The sequence below is a fragment of the Bactrocera latifrons genome, unplaced genomic scaffold (genome assembly GCF_001853355.1).
Source record: "Bactrocera latifrons isolate USDA-ARS-PBARC rearing strain unplaced genomic scaffold, ASM185335v1 scaffold_200, whole genome shotgun sequence".
In the NCBI taxonomy this organism is placed as follows: domain Eukaryota; kingdom Metazoa; phylum Arthropoda; class Insecta; order Diptera; family Tephritidae; genus Bactrocera; species Bactrocera latifrons.
The window spans coordinates 35225-52202 of record NW_017535520.1 but is presented as its reverse complement, the minus strand read 5'-3'; the positions used below and the strand labels follow the sequence as shown (position 1 = coordinate 52202).

The window sequence follows — 16978 nt, the reverse complement described above, 5'->3', positions numbered from 1 at the left end:
AAAAAGAAACACTCGAAAGTACAAACACAGAAAACGCTGTGAAACGCTGAAAAACCTTTCACTTTTGGTTTTGAAGGTGTGGCAAAGCTGGTTTTCCTCGTAAATATAAACACTCTAAACTTGTCAGCCATAAATTTGATAAGTAATTTTTAAATGACTAAATTTAGCAGAAAAATTACAAAATAAATGTGAAATGTGAGCTTATTTTAAAGCTTAGAGTGTATACTTAAATATACATAAAAAAACTTGAAAAATATTAGTGAAACATAGTGAAATAACATRTGTTCGMAGTGCAAATTTTTGAAATTTTAAACGTGAATATTTTAAAAAATATTAGTAATTTTTATCTAATTTTTGGATATTCCTACTCTGGAGAGCTCCCCTATGCGTACATACCCCATGTCTATGGAAATTCGGTTTTTTTACCCCTCCGCCAAAGTAATCGGAATCGTGCCCAAAGTAATTTTGTCATGTCTTAAGATAGTGGTTCATGTATGTTAAAGTAAAACTTTTAGTGTAAAAACCTACTATTYAAAGTTAATTGTGGACATTTTACGGCGAATAAATATAAGTAATCTCCCCAGAAATGGAAACAAATAAGAATGATATCGTGTTCTGATAAATCAGCTCATTGTTTAAAACTGAATTCGGAACCCTTACAAATGGAAGAAAGCCAAATGAAATCAAGAAAGAGGACACACAATCAACAGAATTACGGACAAAATATAAGAAAAGTGAAAAGAAATCGTGGAGAGGAATATAAAATAAAAACTCTAAGCCGTGAGTGCTAAACTTTTCGAAAATATATATTATCTTTGTTCCAAAAAGTGTTGAAATGGAATCGGATATGAAGACAGGAAAGCTAATTTTGATTATTTTTGGAATTTAGGAAGTTTCGAAAAACAGAATATGTTTCTGTATGGTTTGATTAGAAAGCAATCAATAAAACAAAAACACCCCATAAATCACAAAGGATATATGAGAAAATGGAGTATTAAGTTTCATCTATATGTAAGTATGAGTTCGGAAGTTTCTATTTGCAAAACTTGGATACTTTCAAAATATCTAACGGAAGATTAAGCCGTGCCTTAAATTCTGAAACACCTGGAATGCATAGTCGAGGCAAAATGGCTAGTTCATATAGAAAAACAGATAAAGAAAAAATTAAAGTAGTACGAGATCATATTCTGAGTTTTCCAGCATGTGAGAGCTATTAAGTGCTGACTTAGATATTCGAAAAATGTATGGGCTATATGTGGAAAAATGTGATGAAAATAATACATCATGTATAAAGGAATGGACTTATAGAAAAATATTTAATAATTAGTTCAACCTAAATTTTCATACTCCTCGTAAAGACACGTGCCAAACGTGTCATTCGATAAAACTAAAAATTGAAGCATCCAGTAATGAAGACGAGAAGTTGCATCTTATGGAAATTCGTGATTCACATCTTAAAAGTGCCGAACAGGCTAGAAAAAGTTTAACAGATCACACACAAAGAAGAAAACATAACCCGAGTTGAAATTACGGATTCGTATTTGACCTACAGAAAGCGCTTCCTTATCCAAAACTTTCTGTTTCGGTAGCTTACCATAAGCGCAACATGTATCTATACAATTTAGAGTTTCATAATTTCCACAATGGAAATGCTAAAATGTATGCATGGGATGAAACAATCGCCCCAAGAGGATCACAGGAAGTTGCGTCCTGCATCTTAAAGCACATTCGGGACATTACCACTCAAAAGCATATAATAGCTAACACTGATACCTGCTCAGGACAAAATCGAAACATTAACATAGCTTTAATAAAGTTAAAAATTGTTCGGTAATCTGATAATAATGTTGAAAGAATTGATCATAAATTTATGGTATCCGACCATTCTTTTCTGCCAAATGATCGCGATTTAGATTTCATAGAAACTAAAATTAAAAAATATAGTTATTTATACATCCCTGAGCATTATTATAATTTAATRAAATCATGTAAGATGAGAAACCCATTTTCGGTAGTACAAATGGATCAAAAAGATTTTATTTCTACAAGACAACCAAAAGAATTAACGAATAATAGAAAGAAAAACATCAATGGAAAAGCTGTGCCTTGGTTAAAAATACAATGGATCAGATTTCTAAAAAATGCCCCATATAAGATGTTTTACAAAGYTTCCTTGGATGGCAACTCCGAATTCAAAGTATTAGACATCTCACCTAAAAACGGAAGGCCTAGAATATACGGAAATATTGATTTACTTCCATTATACACAACCATTTGACCAATAACAAAAGAAAAACGTACCCTATATTCCACCAATTTTTCACAAACACTTTATTTCCCTAAATACTAATGAATAATTTACTTAGTCAAAATGAAATGAGTTTGAATAAAATGTTATTTACTAATAAAATTGTTTCATTGGTGGTATAAGTCATTTATAAAGTCATGCAGTTAATTTTGAAAGTGCTACAAGTCATTTAAACCTTTCAAAACCACATTTTCTTTTAAAAATGGCTATAAATTTCACAATCATAACWAATACTTGTTTGTTGGGACTATTTTACTGTCGAAAAATCCATAATGCAGGAATATTTTTTAATCCTTTAAAATGCAAAACTCTAAATATCTCGAAACAAAAAAAATATGATTTATACCACTTTCGAAATCATGGGAAAAATTTTTTCAAATTTCACTTTTAAATCTATCAAAATCTTCGACTGTAATAACAAATGTCGTTAGAATTATATACTAATCAAGTCCAACATTACGAAACCTCTACTCATATTCGTTGGTAAGGATGCACATAAAAACATTTGAATCCTTATCCAATTACAACCTTTTTTAAACATTATTTTCCTATATTTTTAAAACAATTTCACCAAAAACACAAACATGGACATTCATGAGGTTCTTGCTACGCTTAATTATGTCACCAAAATCACCAAACAATTAATTCAACAAAAAGCGTAACATATAATATACTACTTAGTTAGAAAAAGATTTGTTGCAACCACACGCGCATGCTTGTTAAAATAAGACTTCAAGTGGAAACAATTTATTTTGCTTGATTTGGAACAAATAAATTACACAGTTGCTACAAAAAGGAATGAAGTCGAAATACCTGCGAAGTGATGTTATTTTTCTTGTAGGTCTTGTTAGTAGAACAAATATTCAAAGTTGAAGTTTTCCAAACACCGTTAAAATCTAATTATCAACCGGTTTTTAATTTAAGAACAATTTAAGAAAGAAGGAAATGTATTACTCTGGGGGCAAAGTAGTCATTCCTATTTTAGAAGAACTTGTGGAAMCTTTAAAATCATTATTTACAGGTGAAACTGATGAATCTCGTGTAAAAACAGTGTAAAAAGGCTAAGTGCAAGGCTAAGTGTAGCGTAAAATATAATCACTGTTGCTACCACTTAATGAACAGCTACAATTTTTACAGGTGAATCTGATCGGCAGATCTTTAACTGTGTAAAAAAATGCAACGGATACTTTTCCCTGACGTCATTCGGGGCGAACAAATTTCACGCTATGCCTGGAATTTCCTTAGTTTTATAGTGCAAGGCCAAATACAGCTACGTCGCTCGAGTCTATCGTATAAAGGTACAAAAACTGGGAAATCTCCTCACCAAAGGTCAGGTGTTCGGTGATGTACAGTGCTTTATGCTCTCTATTTGGCAAAAAAGAGGAATGCTGCATGTCCATTTAAGTTCTTTTTTCAGAGTTTCCCGATCCCAACAAAATAAAAAAGTTATATGATACCGTCATAAATCACACATAACGTAGTGTTATTGTGTACGATTGCTGTTGACTAGAATCAGAGGCTCCACCAGTTTTCAAGCGTTCAAAATCATTGATGAGCAAAAAGAGGCCGCTTTACGAGAAACATGTGAGGCATTGGGGTCTCTAAATGGTGACGGCCACTTTGATAAAACGATGGATGGCGCCATGACACTTTGCGAGAAGCACGTGAGGCGATGGGGTTACCTAAAGACAACGATTACTGGGGTAAAACGATGGACGACGGTATGTTGTGCCAGTCAGCGACTAGGTTGAGAGAGCTCTTTACTATTATTATAAGCACCTGTGGACTACCCAACCTCCGGCAATTGTATGTCAGAAGACATTGCTCGCCGATACGAAGAGAAAACAATAGTCATCGATGCCATAATTTTTATCGATGCGCTGAAAATTAATCAGGATTTTTATAATGGTAGGAAAAAGGAGAGAAACAGAAGAGATGACCACTGATATGGTCAAAGAGCTTAGGTATAATACTGTAGTTTTAGAAATTCAAGGCAACCAAACCGAACCTCTGTTACTACCGAAGAACAAGCAAATTTTCAATTCAGTAACAAACTGCATAGCTAACTGACAAGAGTTTTTTTCTTGGACGCACTTAGCAAAACCTTCTTACTTAAATTGCTGCTCGGACAACTACGCAAAAAAAAAAAATTGTAAGTAGTGGCAGAACCGCACACTCATCTCAGCAAAAAAAAAAAAATTATAAAAGAATATTAAAGGAAGTTCCAGTTGAAGTAAAGACCTACATCTCAATAGATACAGTGAAGACAACTGACGACACAACTCGACCTGCCAGTGGTAAAATCCCACATGTTGAAACCCACAGTTGGTGTGCCTGCCATTCTACAGCGTAATCTGGATGCGCGTAGACTATACAACGGCACTAGATTACGCACCTTTTTCACTTGTCCCGGAGACAACCGTACGTGGCTGGCTCGCATATGTCGAGAGCAGGAAAGCTTTTTATTTACGCAAAAAACATTAAGAGCTGCAATATTTTTTACAGACATGTGCTGCAGTAAACAGATTCTCTACGATCCCAGGCAAAAAATAATTTCATCTGCATAATCAACTCTCCCGTTCCGCAAGCCATTAAATTTTGTATCTGAAAATGTGAATAATCATTATTTTTCTGTWAACATACACTTTATTTTCCCTAATAAACCACGGGTAACAATGTGTGACAAAGCTAGTAGAATATATAAATAAATTGATCTGACACTGCCCTACGTTTGTTAAAGCGTTATAGGGACTCTCTTGCTGTTGCAGTGCTCGGATTTCAAATATATTAAATTTCAAAGATTTGTGTAGACCAAAATGTTATCAAGTTGAAGCAGGATTTATTCCGCCTCGTACTGGTTCACTAATGAACCCATGAACCTGCTCTTCACCCTTATGCTTTTCTGACGTTCTGACTGACCGGTCTAGATGTCTTATAACATTAAGTAATTTGATATCTATCGAATATATGGATTTTTGTTGTGGTATTTACTTTAAAAAACACATTAGTTTAAATGATATTTACTCACCTCTTTAGCCTTACAGTGCAAAGTATCGTAAACCTCTGGTCGACCTTCAATATTCTTTAGGCGCACCGGCTTACGTATGAGTATACTGCGTCCCTCTTCGTCAATGTGAATGAAACTACCTGCACGCGCACGAAAATCCTGCGACATTTTGCGCTGTCCGGTATTCTTCGGGGTAGGTGAGAGCTCGCGTGCTTTGCCCCCGCCTCCTCCACTGTTGGAATTTACATCGATTTCCACAATAACACCGGCCCCACTGCCTACCACCGAGCTGCGCCCAATATGCACCGCCGAGTTTTTAGCATTATCAGCTTCTCGGCCTGATATACTATGTCTTTTTGCGTAACTTTGTCGGTTGGAAGTGCAATCGGTACTTTTACTCCCACCTGCTCTTGTCATTGCTGTTAGAGATACAGTTTGCTGCTGCAGCTTTTCGTGTGGCTCTTTAATGTATATTTGAGACCTTCTGCTGTTATTTTCTTTTTCGTTGCACATTTCCGGCGTTGGTGGGGAGGAATGATGGTTTGCTTGAATTTCTTCGTTTGCTTTTGCATTGTTTTGTTGTTGCTGCTGTTGGCTTTGTTGATGCGTGGGAGTGTTGGGCATACGTTTAGCAGCTACCAATCGTAAATTCTCGAAAATTGCACTGAAGTGCGACATTTTGGGACAGTTGCTCACTTAGTATTTCACTTCGTTACCGAATCACACAAGTCTATTTACTATATCCTTTATTTTTTTGGTTTTACTTATTGACACGATTGTACACATCAAATTAATTTATTATTGTTCATGTAACGATACAAGTTATTTGATATATACTCGAGCCTCAACCCCCAAACACAAAATATTCAAATGTATTTTAAATTAAATTTAGATGACCCAAGTAAGGAAGAGCTAAGTTCGAGTATAAACGAACATTGCATACTCTTGCAACTTGAAAGGCTTAAAGACAGGGAAGTACCTTCAGCTACATAAGGCTTGTTAGATGCATGGGGTCTATCGCGAGTTTTCCCACTATTCTATTTATTTTAAGCAGCGTTATAAGAAAAACACGCTCTCTCGACTTTATCAAATAGCTCTTATATTGGCTGATGTATGTGGTACAAAGTCACCTGGAAGTTCGAAAACCTTTATATAAGGTATATGGGAGCTATGGAACTTCCCTTAACGATTCAACTCCCAGAAATACTACCATCATGAATGGAATTCTCTGAATTTCAATTGTATATCCCATACATTGACCATTACTTTCGGCAAAAAGTCAATTATAAGCACATATTCAGTACCATAAGGGCTTGGATGTCCGTGCGTACGTCCGTTTTTCTGTGCAAACTGTAACTTGAATAAAATTTGAGATATCGTAATGAAACTTCGTAAACGTGTTGCTTGCCATAACTAACCCACAAATTAAAATATAAAACAATAATTTAATACAATATATGAAACATATATATACATATATATTCAAACCATTGAAGCTTTGTCACACAAGTTTGCACGAGATAATAACTTTCAACACGTCTTGCGACAGTGTGGATATAGGTGAATTTGGATAATAACAAAACCCAGCATTGTATGGACGTTTATGTTAAAAATTATTAAACGTATATTATATTTAATAAATATATACTAAGCTAAAAAGGCTTTATAGGAGCTGGTGTCAAAATTCGACGATGGGTGTGGCACCGCCCACATTTAGGTAACATTAATTTGACATTCCCATATTCCAGTGCAAAAATGGACGAAGCCGCACTATAACCCCGCCTACTTCTCGCATAACGCAATTCTAAATTCCACTTTCCAGTATACAAATTAAGCCCTAATGAATATATCGCGATAAAATTTTGCACGAATGATCACCAAACAATATTCAAAYCAAAGCAAAACTGTTCAAGCACTCAGATACGGAATATATGGATCTCAGTTCCTGTTGCAAGCTTTTTATCGGTCAATCTGTAAGATATATTATTATTAGAAACTCAGAGACACTTCTTATGTGATAATAATAATGCCCCTGTGCCAAAAATGGTCTGAATCGGATCAATAATTCCATCAGACACCATATATCTTATAGAAAATGTGTCAATTTTATTAAGATAACTGACATATGGGCTGATGTATGCGGTATAAAATCAACCGGAAGTTCGAAAATCTTTATATTAGGTGTTAGGGGATCCGGCCACGCATTGCTGTGGTATACATTTTATAATATTCAATACAGGGCAAATTTTATTTACGAATAAAGGCAAATAAGAATCTAAGGGATTGCACTTGAGGTCTACTTTTGAATATGTTTATACAAATAAATTTCATTGGAAATAATAACGAATTTAAGGCTGCCTTTTCAATGTCTGGTTACCAGCGTTTCTGCCCAGTTACAGAGTTGTCCGCTTAATAGATTGTACTAATACACATCAACAATGGCCACGGTTAATAGAGATATCCGCATAATAGGACGTCCAGCAGAGAGCTTTTATTGTATTCTTTATTTTTCAATTGACTTAAATATCCTATCCTTTAAGTTGATTCGAATGGAACACAGTGTGATAAAATTTACTAAAATCGTTTCAGTAGTTTAGGCCTTACACACTGATCGATACTTTCAGGAAAAATCAACTATAGATGTTACTTCATCAGTTTTGGTTCGATTTAAACAATTTTTTGTCATAAGGTGGTACACGTCAAAGTCACTATTCGTGCAAAGATTTATCCTGATATATTAATTGATCCTTGATTAGCATATTGGAAAGTGAAAGTTTCAAATAGAATTTAGAGTTGCATTATATAGTAAGTCAAATTGGCCGTAGTGGGATATTGCCCATTTTCACACTGCAACGTAGAAAAGTGAGAAGCATGTCACGCACGAAATTTGTTGAAAGTGGGCTCCATTAAACCCCTCTCATACCTTCTCGATCGTAAAATTAAATGTGTCTGGCGGATTTAGTTATTGATTTATCACAGTTTTAGTAGTTGTTGACAGTACCTTTATATGGGGTTATCATCGATTTAATACATTTTTACACTATTAATAGGTATTTTGTACTATTTATGCTGAGTGAATTACTTGTAGATTGTTCTAGCTGTAATGGGTTAGGAGATATGTACATTAAACGTAAAATACAGTTATATCTTAATTTACTGCTTAGTTATGGTACTTTTTAGGTTTTCGATTAACAAAGTTTTGTTGGCTTTGCGGTGGTCCAATTACGCCCATCCATTAAGTCGTTTTTTTTTTACCAAGGAAATCGAAATATCTAAATTTTTACTCACGTTACAGCTTGCACGGAAAGATAGGCAGACACGCGAATTTCTACTCGTCTCGTCAACCTGATCATTTATATTATATATGTATATCTTGATTAGTTTTAGATGATAGCTAGATTGAAAATCTAGGATTAAGAATAGATGCCGGTAATAATTCYCCTCTTGATATTAATGGCGCTCCAGCCGAGAGTGGCTGGATATATACTTTAGCACATTTGTCATCAATTTTTTCAATCTAGCATTATWATTTCAGAAATTTAGACGATGCTTTTTTTTGCAGATATCACGTATTCCTTTTAAGATACAGCTCCTCCGCAACCCAAAAGTAGGCGCGTGGCCTGAGTGAGAGAATTCGCGTTCTTAAGCTAACTGCAAATTTCTCACTAATTGCTCTAAACATAACACACGCAGCAGGAAGTTGTTAAATTAAAGTAAAATAAACTGTTGAAGAGTCCTCTGTCAAACTTATATTGAACAAAGATAGTGAATTTTATACACGATTAACCACAGGCATCGCGGTTAACCAATTTCCATAAAATTTGGAAGCAAATTAAAAGTCACTTAAGGAAGTGTTTATGCTCTTGATGTAATTAGTTATATATGTTGATTATACATTTTATGTTTTAATWACAATCAGAATATACGAATGTGTTCAATATTCAATGCATACGAGACAATTCCAAAATTATTACCAACACTGAATGGAKACGATGGTGCCTAATTTACACACTTAATTACATTAAACAGAATGCGGAAGCCATTACTAGTGTAGTGTACTTGACTGCACTGACTAGATCTAATCTGCATATGTGGTTACTTATGGATCAAAATTCAAACACGCATGTGCTATGTGAATGTTGCCTTGCAGGCAACCACGTAGTAAGGAACATACAATTAAATGCGCTTGAGTGGTGTTGTAATTTCTTGTATGTAGAAATGTAAAAGAAATATTGAAGTAAATTACCTCCAGCTATACCCCAAATATATTAGTTTGGTACTAATTGAAACCTACAGATTTGTGTTGGATACGATAATTTCAAAATCTAACAAATTAAAAGCGTTAATCATCTTCGTATCATTACTGTGTCATAACTAAGCTCAAAATTAAAAAAAAAATTTCAAAACTAAGCATGGATTTAATATAATATAGTTAATTATAGATTTAGTGTGAATATCTCATGAGCCCCTAAAATTCCTGTAGCATAACATAATTTGAAACTGTGTGATTTCGGATGATAATCATTTAACGGTTATGTTGAAAACTACTAAAAGTGAAACAACTTACTAAATAGTTAAATACGTCAGAGGCATTAAATTTCAGAAGCATATGACACAGAAGGGCCTCATAGGTACCGGCTGATGAGCGATATTTCACTACCGGTGATTTTTTCACTGTGATTGAAAAATCGCATATYGCAACTGCGATCACATTTTATAAATATCAGTTGCCTTCTCTGAACTGCGATTGCGATAGCAATATCTATTATTTTCGACAGCAGTTCAAACCTGTGAATTGCGATAACAGTTCGATTTTGTGAATTGCGATAGCAAAAAATTAACAGCTTTTTTCAGGATATTGTAAATATATGTATATGCGTATATGCCATTTTTTGTAAAAGCGGTTTGAAGTTTTGAGTTTAACATCCTTATAATTTTTAATAATGGCAGAAAATGTTTAAAGGACAAGAAGTGAATCATGGCAGATGTTTGAAGTGGTAGATGAAATATATGCAAAATTGCAATATTTGCAAGTCAAAAATTTCAAGTAAACATCTTTAACAAATTTAAAAAAACATGAAAACAGAATAGACATCCTACAGTGGAACAACCAGCTCGAAAGGTATAAAGTATATGTAATAATTTAAAATTTTTTAATATAAAGATATTAACTTTTGCTTTACTAATAGAAACAAGCAAATCATACTACAACTACTGTAATTTAAACCCTCTCTAACTCAATAGATGTTGATAATGAGCCAGGAACTTCGAGACAGCCGAACCGATCCAACATTTGCGAAAATGTAGTGAAAGTAAATGCGGAAAAACTTAACTGGATTTACAGGACCCAAAAGAGAATTTGCCGCCAATAACGACAGAAGATTGCCGTCGTTCCCACGACAGTCGGGTCTACGTAACTGGAACGAACCCGGACTTTTATCACTGTCAAATCGGCAGAATCTGCCGCTACAAAAACAACAACAGCAAAAGATATCCATTTGAACGTCGACTTCGTTGCGATCGCAATAGCAATATAAAATCACAGTGATTTAAAAATAGCAATTACTGAAATCACAGATATCGAAAAATCGCAATATCGCTCATCTCTAGTATCAGCGCCAATGGCTGTGGCACCGAACACCTTTAGGTGAAATCTTATTCAATCAATAATCAACCAAAATCAAAATACAAACATGCCTACTTCTGATATATCATAATTGTTTGTCTGATTATTTTCCTTTACACGTTGTCGAAATATTCATTAAAATATGTGTATAATAGRCAGGCAAAATATTGTCAAAATCACACCATTGCTTTCATGCCTGTTGTTACAGAACATGCGGATTTCAGTGATTATGGGTCTCTTATTATCGCCAATATCTGCTAATCTGTAAGATTTAGTATTGAAATTCGGAGAAAATATGTATGCCAAAAAAAAGTAAAATCGGGTCAATACTTCCACTAGATTAAATACTAAATATAATTATTTTCAAATTTCCGGGTGAATTTATAACGCATATATCGGTCAGTATGTAAATTATCTTAAAAATTTGCTCACTTTGGATCCCTCACAATTTGTCAATAGCTCAAAAACAGATTTGTGTCGAGAATAATTTTAGCTAAGTACAATAGCGGTGCTGGAAATGCATCTGTGGCAAATGATGTTTCGTGGATTTACGTTTTTCGAAATCTAAAGAGGTGTTCAAAGAACATGTTTTGGAGATACCTCAAAAATAGTGGCATGTATGTGAATAAACCCCTATAGAGAATGTTTTGAAAAACAATAGAGCGGTTTTCTATGATTCAAATTTGTTTTTGTTCTGTTATCCCGAAATAAGAAGGGTAACCCAAGTAATAAGATATCATAGAATACATTCATGGTTTTGTCGAATCATGAATGTTGAATTCTTAAGCAACAACTTTTAAAATGTGCAAGTATGATATTATATACTTATATGTTATATGTTTTAAAGTAAATTTAATAACAAATAAGTTTACATTGAATCCTTGACTTTTTAATTAAAATATGTGTTTTCATCAATTTCATTCTTCTTTACATATTTTTACTTGTTGTATTATAAAACTTGTTTAGGTACATATATACATTTAGAGGTACATTCCTGATTAGGATGTTCTTCTCTCAAATAATTATTGCAAATGCGTAATTTAARTAAATCGAAAGCAGAAAAAGTAATTTATATAATTATATACATTGTGACAAAAAAGAAACACATTATCAGGGGTATAGTGGAATCCAAGACAGAATTGCTTAGCTGTCAGAATTGCAAACCAATTCTAATTTTAAATGTGTCACAGGATCTGATTGGATTTTCGTCTTTTCGAACCAATATTTGAACCAGCTCTTTACTAATGTGGCAAAACTTGCAAATGAATACATTTGGAATACAATAGGAATATTATATTAAAGCTTTTAATAAGTTCCGCATTAAAGGAAGATTTTAAGAGATAACATTTATCGAATGAATAAAGACGCATTTGGGTGTTAAATTACGTTTATTACGTTTTGTAAATCTTCTTTAAGGATGAGTCTGCTTAAGAAGTTTTAAAAAATTTAATTCTTCTTTGCTTAAATTTCTTTAAAAATTATCTAAGAATATTACCCCAAAGTTATAGATGGGAACACGAAATATTGTCGAAGCTAGAAGGAAAATAATGACCGAGTGTCTAGCAGATACACATATGTATGAGCGCTTGGGCAGAAAGCGAAAACTTTGACGCGCGATTTCTCGGTTTTTCAGTTTTACGATTTTTCTTAATTGGCGGGCTGGATAAAAGAAAACTAAACCTCGTATGAAACTGGGGTAAAGTTTATTATCTTTGACATTAAATTATCTTCTATTTAAACTGAAATATACTAAGAAAAGTTAAATTTGAACACATGTTTAAACAACATATAGTAACATTTTTTTTAGTCAAACTCCACTTTTTCAAATTTTTAGAAATTTTAGATTTTTAAACTTTTTTTTTGAAATTTTCCTAGTTTAACTTGAACATACGTTTTTAATAAATATGAATATTTTTAAATTTTTTGTTTCCCATAGAAATTGCGTCCTGCATACTGCCCGCCGTCCGACAAATGCACCCGCAAGATGCATCGAGCAATTGCTTCCCTAAGGCAGAATATCAAAGAATTCGCATCCAAAAAAATTTCGGGTGATGTTAAAATATATAACTATAAACCCTAGACATTTCGCTTTAATCAACTATTTCTTTCCCTCAAAAAAAAAAGCAGGTTCCAATAAAAACAATWAAATAACTGCATTTCTTATCTTGCAAATAATGTCTGAATTCATGACACCTACTGCTTTTTTGATCGGTTTCAATTCTGATTTCGACAACTATCAGATTCCACAACGCCCCTGTATAATTAAATATTTAAGTAACTACTTTGCTTATAGCTTTACAGCAGCTGCTTAAGTCGGTACACTACTACGGTACTTAGTAGTGCGGTGCAAGCCTACAAGTGGTACTGATCGAAAAATCGTTGAAAACATGACTCATTCGAGACGACCTTCGACCTTTTCAACTGATGAAAATATTAAAAAGTGGAAAATATGGTGTTTTAAAATCGTCAGGTAAGTGTTAGAGAGATGGTAAGAGAACTCGACATCCCTCGCGAGTCCGCTCAAATGATTTCGATGTATATTTTGGGTATGAAGTGCGTTCTTGCTTAACTCGTCCCGATAAAGTTGATTTTTTTTTGTTTTTTGTTTTTCAAAAAGAGGTCTCTTTGGATTTGCTGGATCGTGCCAATTCTGATCCCCGATCCCATATTCATGGAGATCATTATGACAACCAATGAGACATGGGTGTATGAGTTTGACATGTAAGAAACCTATCCCAAAGAGCGCTTTTGAAAACTTTCTGGAGGATTGAAAAAATCGTTGGTATTAGTGTATTACATCTGGTGGTGATTATTTTGTAGGCGACCAAATAAATATTGATGAATAATTAAATAGTTTGCGTTTTATTTACAATTTTCGATTACTTTTTGGTCGAACTCTAAATTTATATAATAGTAGTGCGTTTCCTTAATTAAATGCTTAGATACTTACATATCTTATTTATAATCATGTACAAAAACTTGGTTAATTTTTATAAAGTATTTTTTTAATATTGTAACTTTTTAAATTTACGACATAGCCTAGTGGCCTACCTATTTAACAAATGATAAAAGGGTTGAAATTTGCCATATGTACGTTATTTTATGGTATATAAATAAAACACTTTTAATGCCAACTTAATTTATGTTGAGTAATTACATATACATATGTATATGGAAAGTTTCTGGCCGATTTGGCTTCCTCGTAAGTCGCATTTACATAAAAGTAAGCGGATTGAATTATATCAAATGATTTTTTAAACATATTTCACAATGTAATGCCAGCTGTTGCTACATTGGGATGAAACTAGATTCCTTCGCATATATTAGAACATCCCACGTGCGGTGATTGCGGCTAGGCGCCGTATTGGTAACCATTTGCTTTAGGTTTTTTTGCCTTCAGTGAATTCTGGTATTCGTATTTGCGCAAGAAAATTTTAAGCTGACAAAAATTTAATATGCTTTAGTATACCGCACGTATTTATAAATATAACACACATACAATGKGCGTGGGCTTATTGAATTATCTATCCAACAATCGTGTTTCAATTTCAAACATAGATTTTGTAAAGAATCTTAATAAGCGGTTATTTAAATCAAATGCGTAATTTTAATAGATAGATCATAAARTAAATAAAAATGTATGTTTATCAAATAGATGTAAGCCCCATAGAATTATTTATAGTCAAAAAAGGGTGGAGGATGGAGTCATGTGTAGAAGWTAACGCAAGTGAGGAAAGTTCTCTGATCGCCATTCACTTGGGAGTGGCCAGAAACGATTCTTTTACATATGGCTCAAGCAGCTCACGACTTCCGGTCTTTGACTAAGTATCCTCTGGGTAGCCTAAGAACATCCGTTTGAAGGCGAGCTAAAGTGAGAAGGCGAAACATTCCCTGCATATCGTTGTGCGCTGGTTTTGGGACCCGCCACGTAAAAAACACCCGCAATGAAAATTAATAATCAGCCTTGCTGTTGTTAACTCGGCTATAATCGCGTAAGCGGTATCTACGCCAATTAAGAAAAAGAAATGAAACTAAAATCAGTAAGTTTCTTTACTATATCTTATTTAAATCTGGAAAATTAACTTTTATATCATCCTTACGTAAAATTATTATATTCATAAAAATAAAAATTTCTTAATTCATTTTACAATATTATAAAGGCAATTTAACACTAAGCCTAATTAAAAAAGATCACTTGGTTTTGAGAAACAACCTCATATGGTGAGGTGATAATAGTCCAATTTCTCTCATTTATCTAGAAACAATGGACTATACAAATAAAGTAAACTAACTTATAATCCAAAATTTTAATTTTTTTAATTCTGCTGGAGATGCAAAATGTTTTATCTATGCATTAGAATATGACTTCGAAATTATTAATTGAGAAGGGAAAAGAATACATATTGTAAAGCAAATAGCAACATACATAAATAACATTTGAACGCAAACAAAGAGACTGTGTATTTAATCGCATTAGGCGTTCTCACCATTTATCTTTACTAAAACATTACCAAATTGGAGTGAAAAATGAACGGAAAGCAATTAAAAGATTGCATAACTTTCTCCTTTATGCATTTCCAGATTGATGTCGGCAAAGGGTTTTTGACCATGAAAAATTTTATTCAAAAGCTGCATTCACGATAATACGGTAATTGGGTTAGCATACAATAGAATGGAACGACTACCCTGCGTCACTTTTCATTGGCGGAATTTTCTAAACCTGTTTTCTTGAATTCGCAAGGGAGCAAAATACAATATTTCTCCTTTGCACCATTTAACTAAAATCAAGGATAACAGTGTAAAATAACCACAAAAACATAAGTAGCACTATAAAATTTGTATTCAGGATTAAAATAAAACTGTTTACCTGGTCACTCGCCATGTTGGATAGTAATCAGGAGAAGTGGTAGGACAATTGCAATGTCGAAGGATTTAGCAACAAAAGATGAGCAAAACCAAATACGTAGACTAAATACTACCTTGATGGAAAGGTCAAAGCTATCGAAATGGGATACCATTTTATACTCTTGCAACTTGTAAGAACTAAAAATCAAAACCGGCTTGTTAGAATAACAAAATATATTCTATAGTATAGCATATATGTATATTCAGTTATTTTCGGCATTACCCTATAGAATACCCAATATTATGCATTAAGTTAATTTGACTAAGAATTCTTATGTATTTACCGATTTGAACTGTATAACGCCAGCCGGAAGTTTGAAAAGCTCATATTAATGATTTGGGGGTAGAGGTAGTATTGACTCAATTTTATTTGTTTTTTGACATTACCAAATATTAATAACCGAAATGCATGCTCTCTGAGTTTCATTAAGGTACTACATGAGCTACCACATTGTATAACATACCAAGCCAATATATAACGACTAAAGTCAGCCAAATATTAAAAATTTTGATATTAGTTAGATGGTCTTTCACAATTAATTATAAAAGATGCATTGTTATTAGAAAAACACACTCTTTCAATTTCATTAAGAAAATTAGAACATATTGGCCGAATTTTCCGGAATAAAATGAGAAAAAATTATTTTAGATACATGGCAACTGAGGGAATTGATATTGACCCGATTCAGAGGAATCGGTCCATATATTAAGTAGCCGAGAGCTTGACAAGTTTTGGTCCGATTTGAATATATTTTAATCATAAGCTGGTACACATCAGTATTCGTGCAAATTTTTATTCCGATACATTCATTGGTGCTTAATTTTTTCTGAAAACTGAAAGAACAGGTGAGATTTAAAATTGCGTTATACGAAAAGTAGGAGTGGTCTACAACTTCGACGTTATCACTGTCAACAGTGACGTAGGTGCCTAGACTGTTTTATTATTATTATTATTATTTTTTTTTTTGATGACAGGAGATATTTTATCTTTCCCTCGTTCACTTCCAGAAAGCAAATAGTGCTTTACTTCCTTATCTAGTCTGGAGAAAGCAGAACTAACGGCTAATGATATCAGTATAATCGGCATACGCCGGCAGTTGTTTACTCTTATATAAGATAGTACCTTCTCGAT

The 16978-nt window shown here is 33.5% G+C and overlaps 1 protein-coding gene across 2 annotated transcripts in view; it reads right to left on the bottom strand.

Moving 5' to 3' along the window:
* The window catches only part of LOC108968082 (nitric oxide synthase), a 223527-nt gene that overhangs the window by 200516 nt on the left and 6033 nt on the right, over positions 1–16978 (bottom strand). The window contains exon 2 of one of the 2 annotated variants that reach the window (XM_018931849.1): positions 5337–6078. In XM_018931849.1, the coding sequence (XP_018787394.1) occupies positions 5337–5993 (657 nt within the window). In that variant the 5' untranslated portion in view covers positions 5994–6078. The remainder of the gene's footprint in view (positions 1–5336; positions 6079–16978) is intronic. The other variant, XM_018931850.1, reaches the window with a different exon arrangement.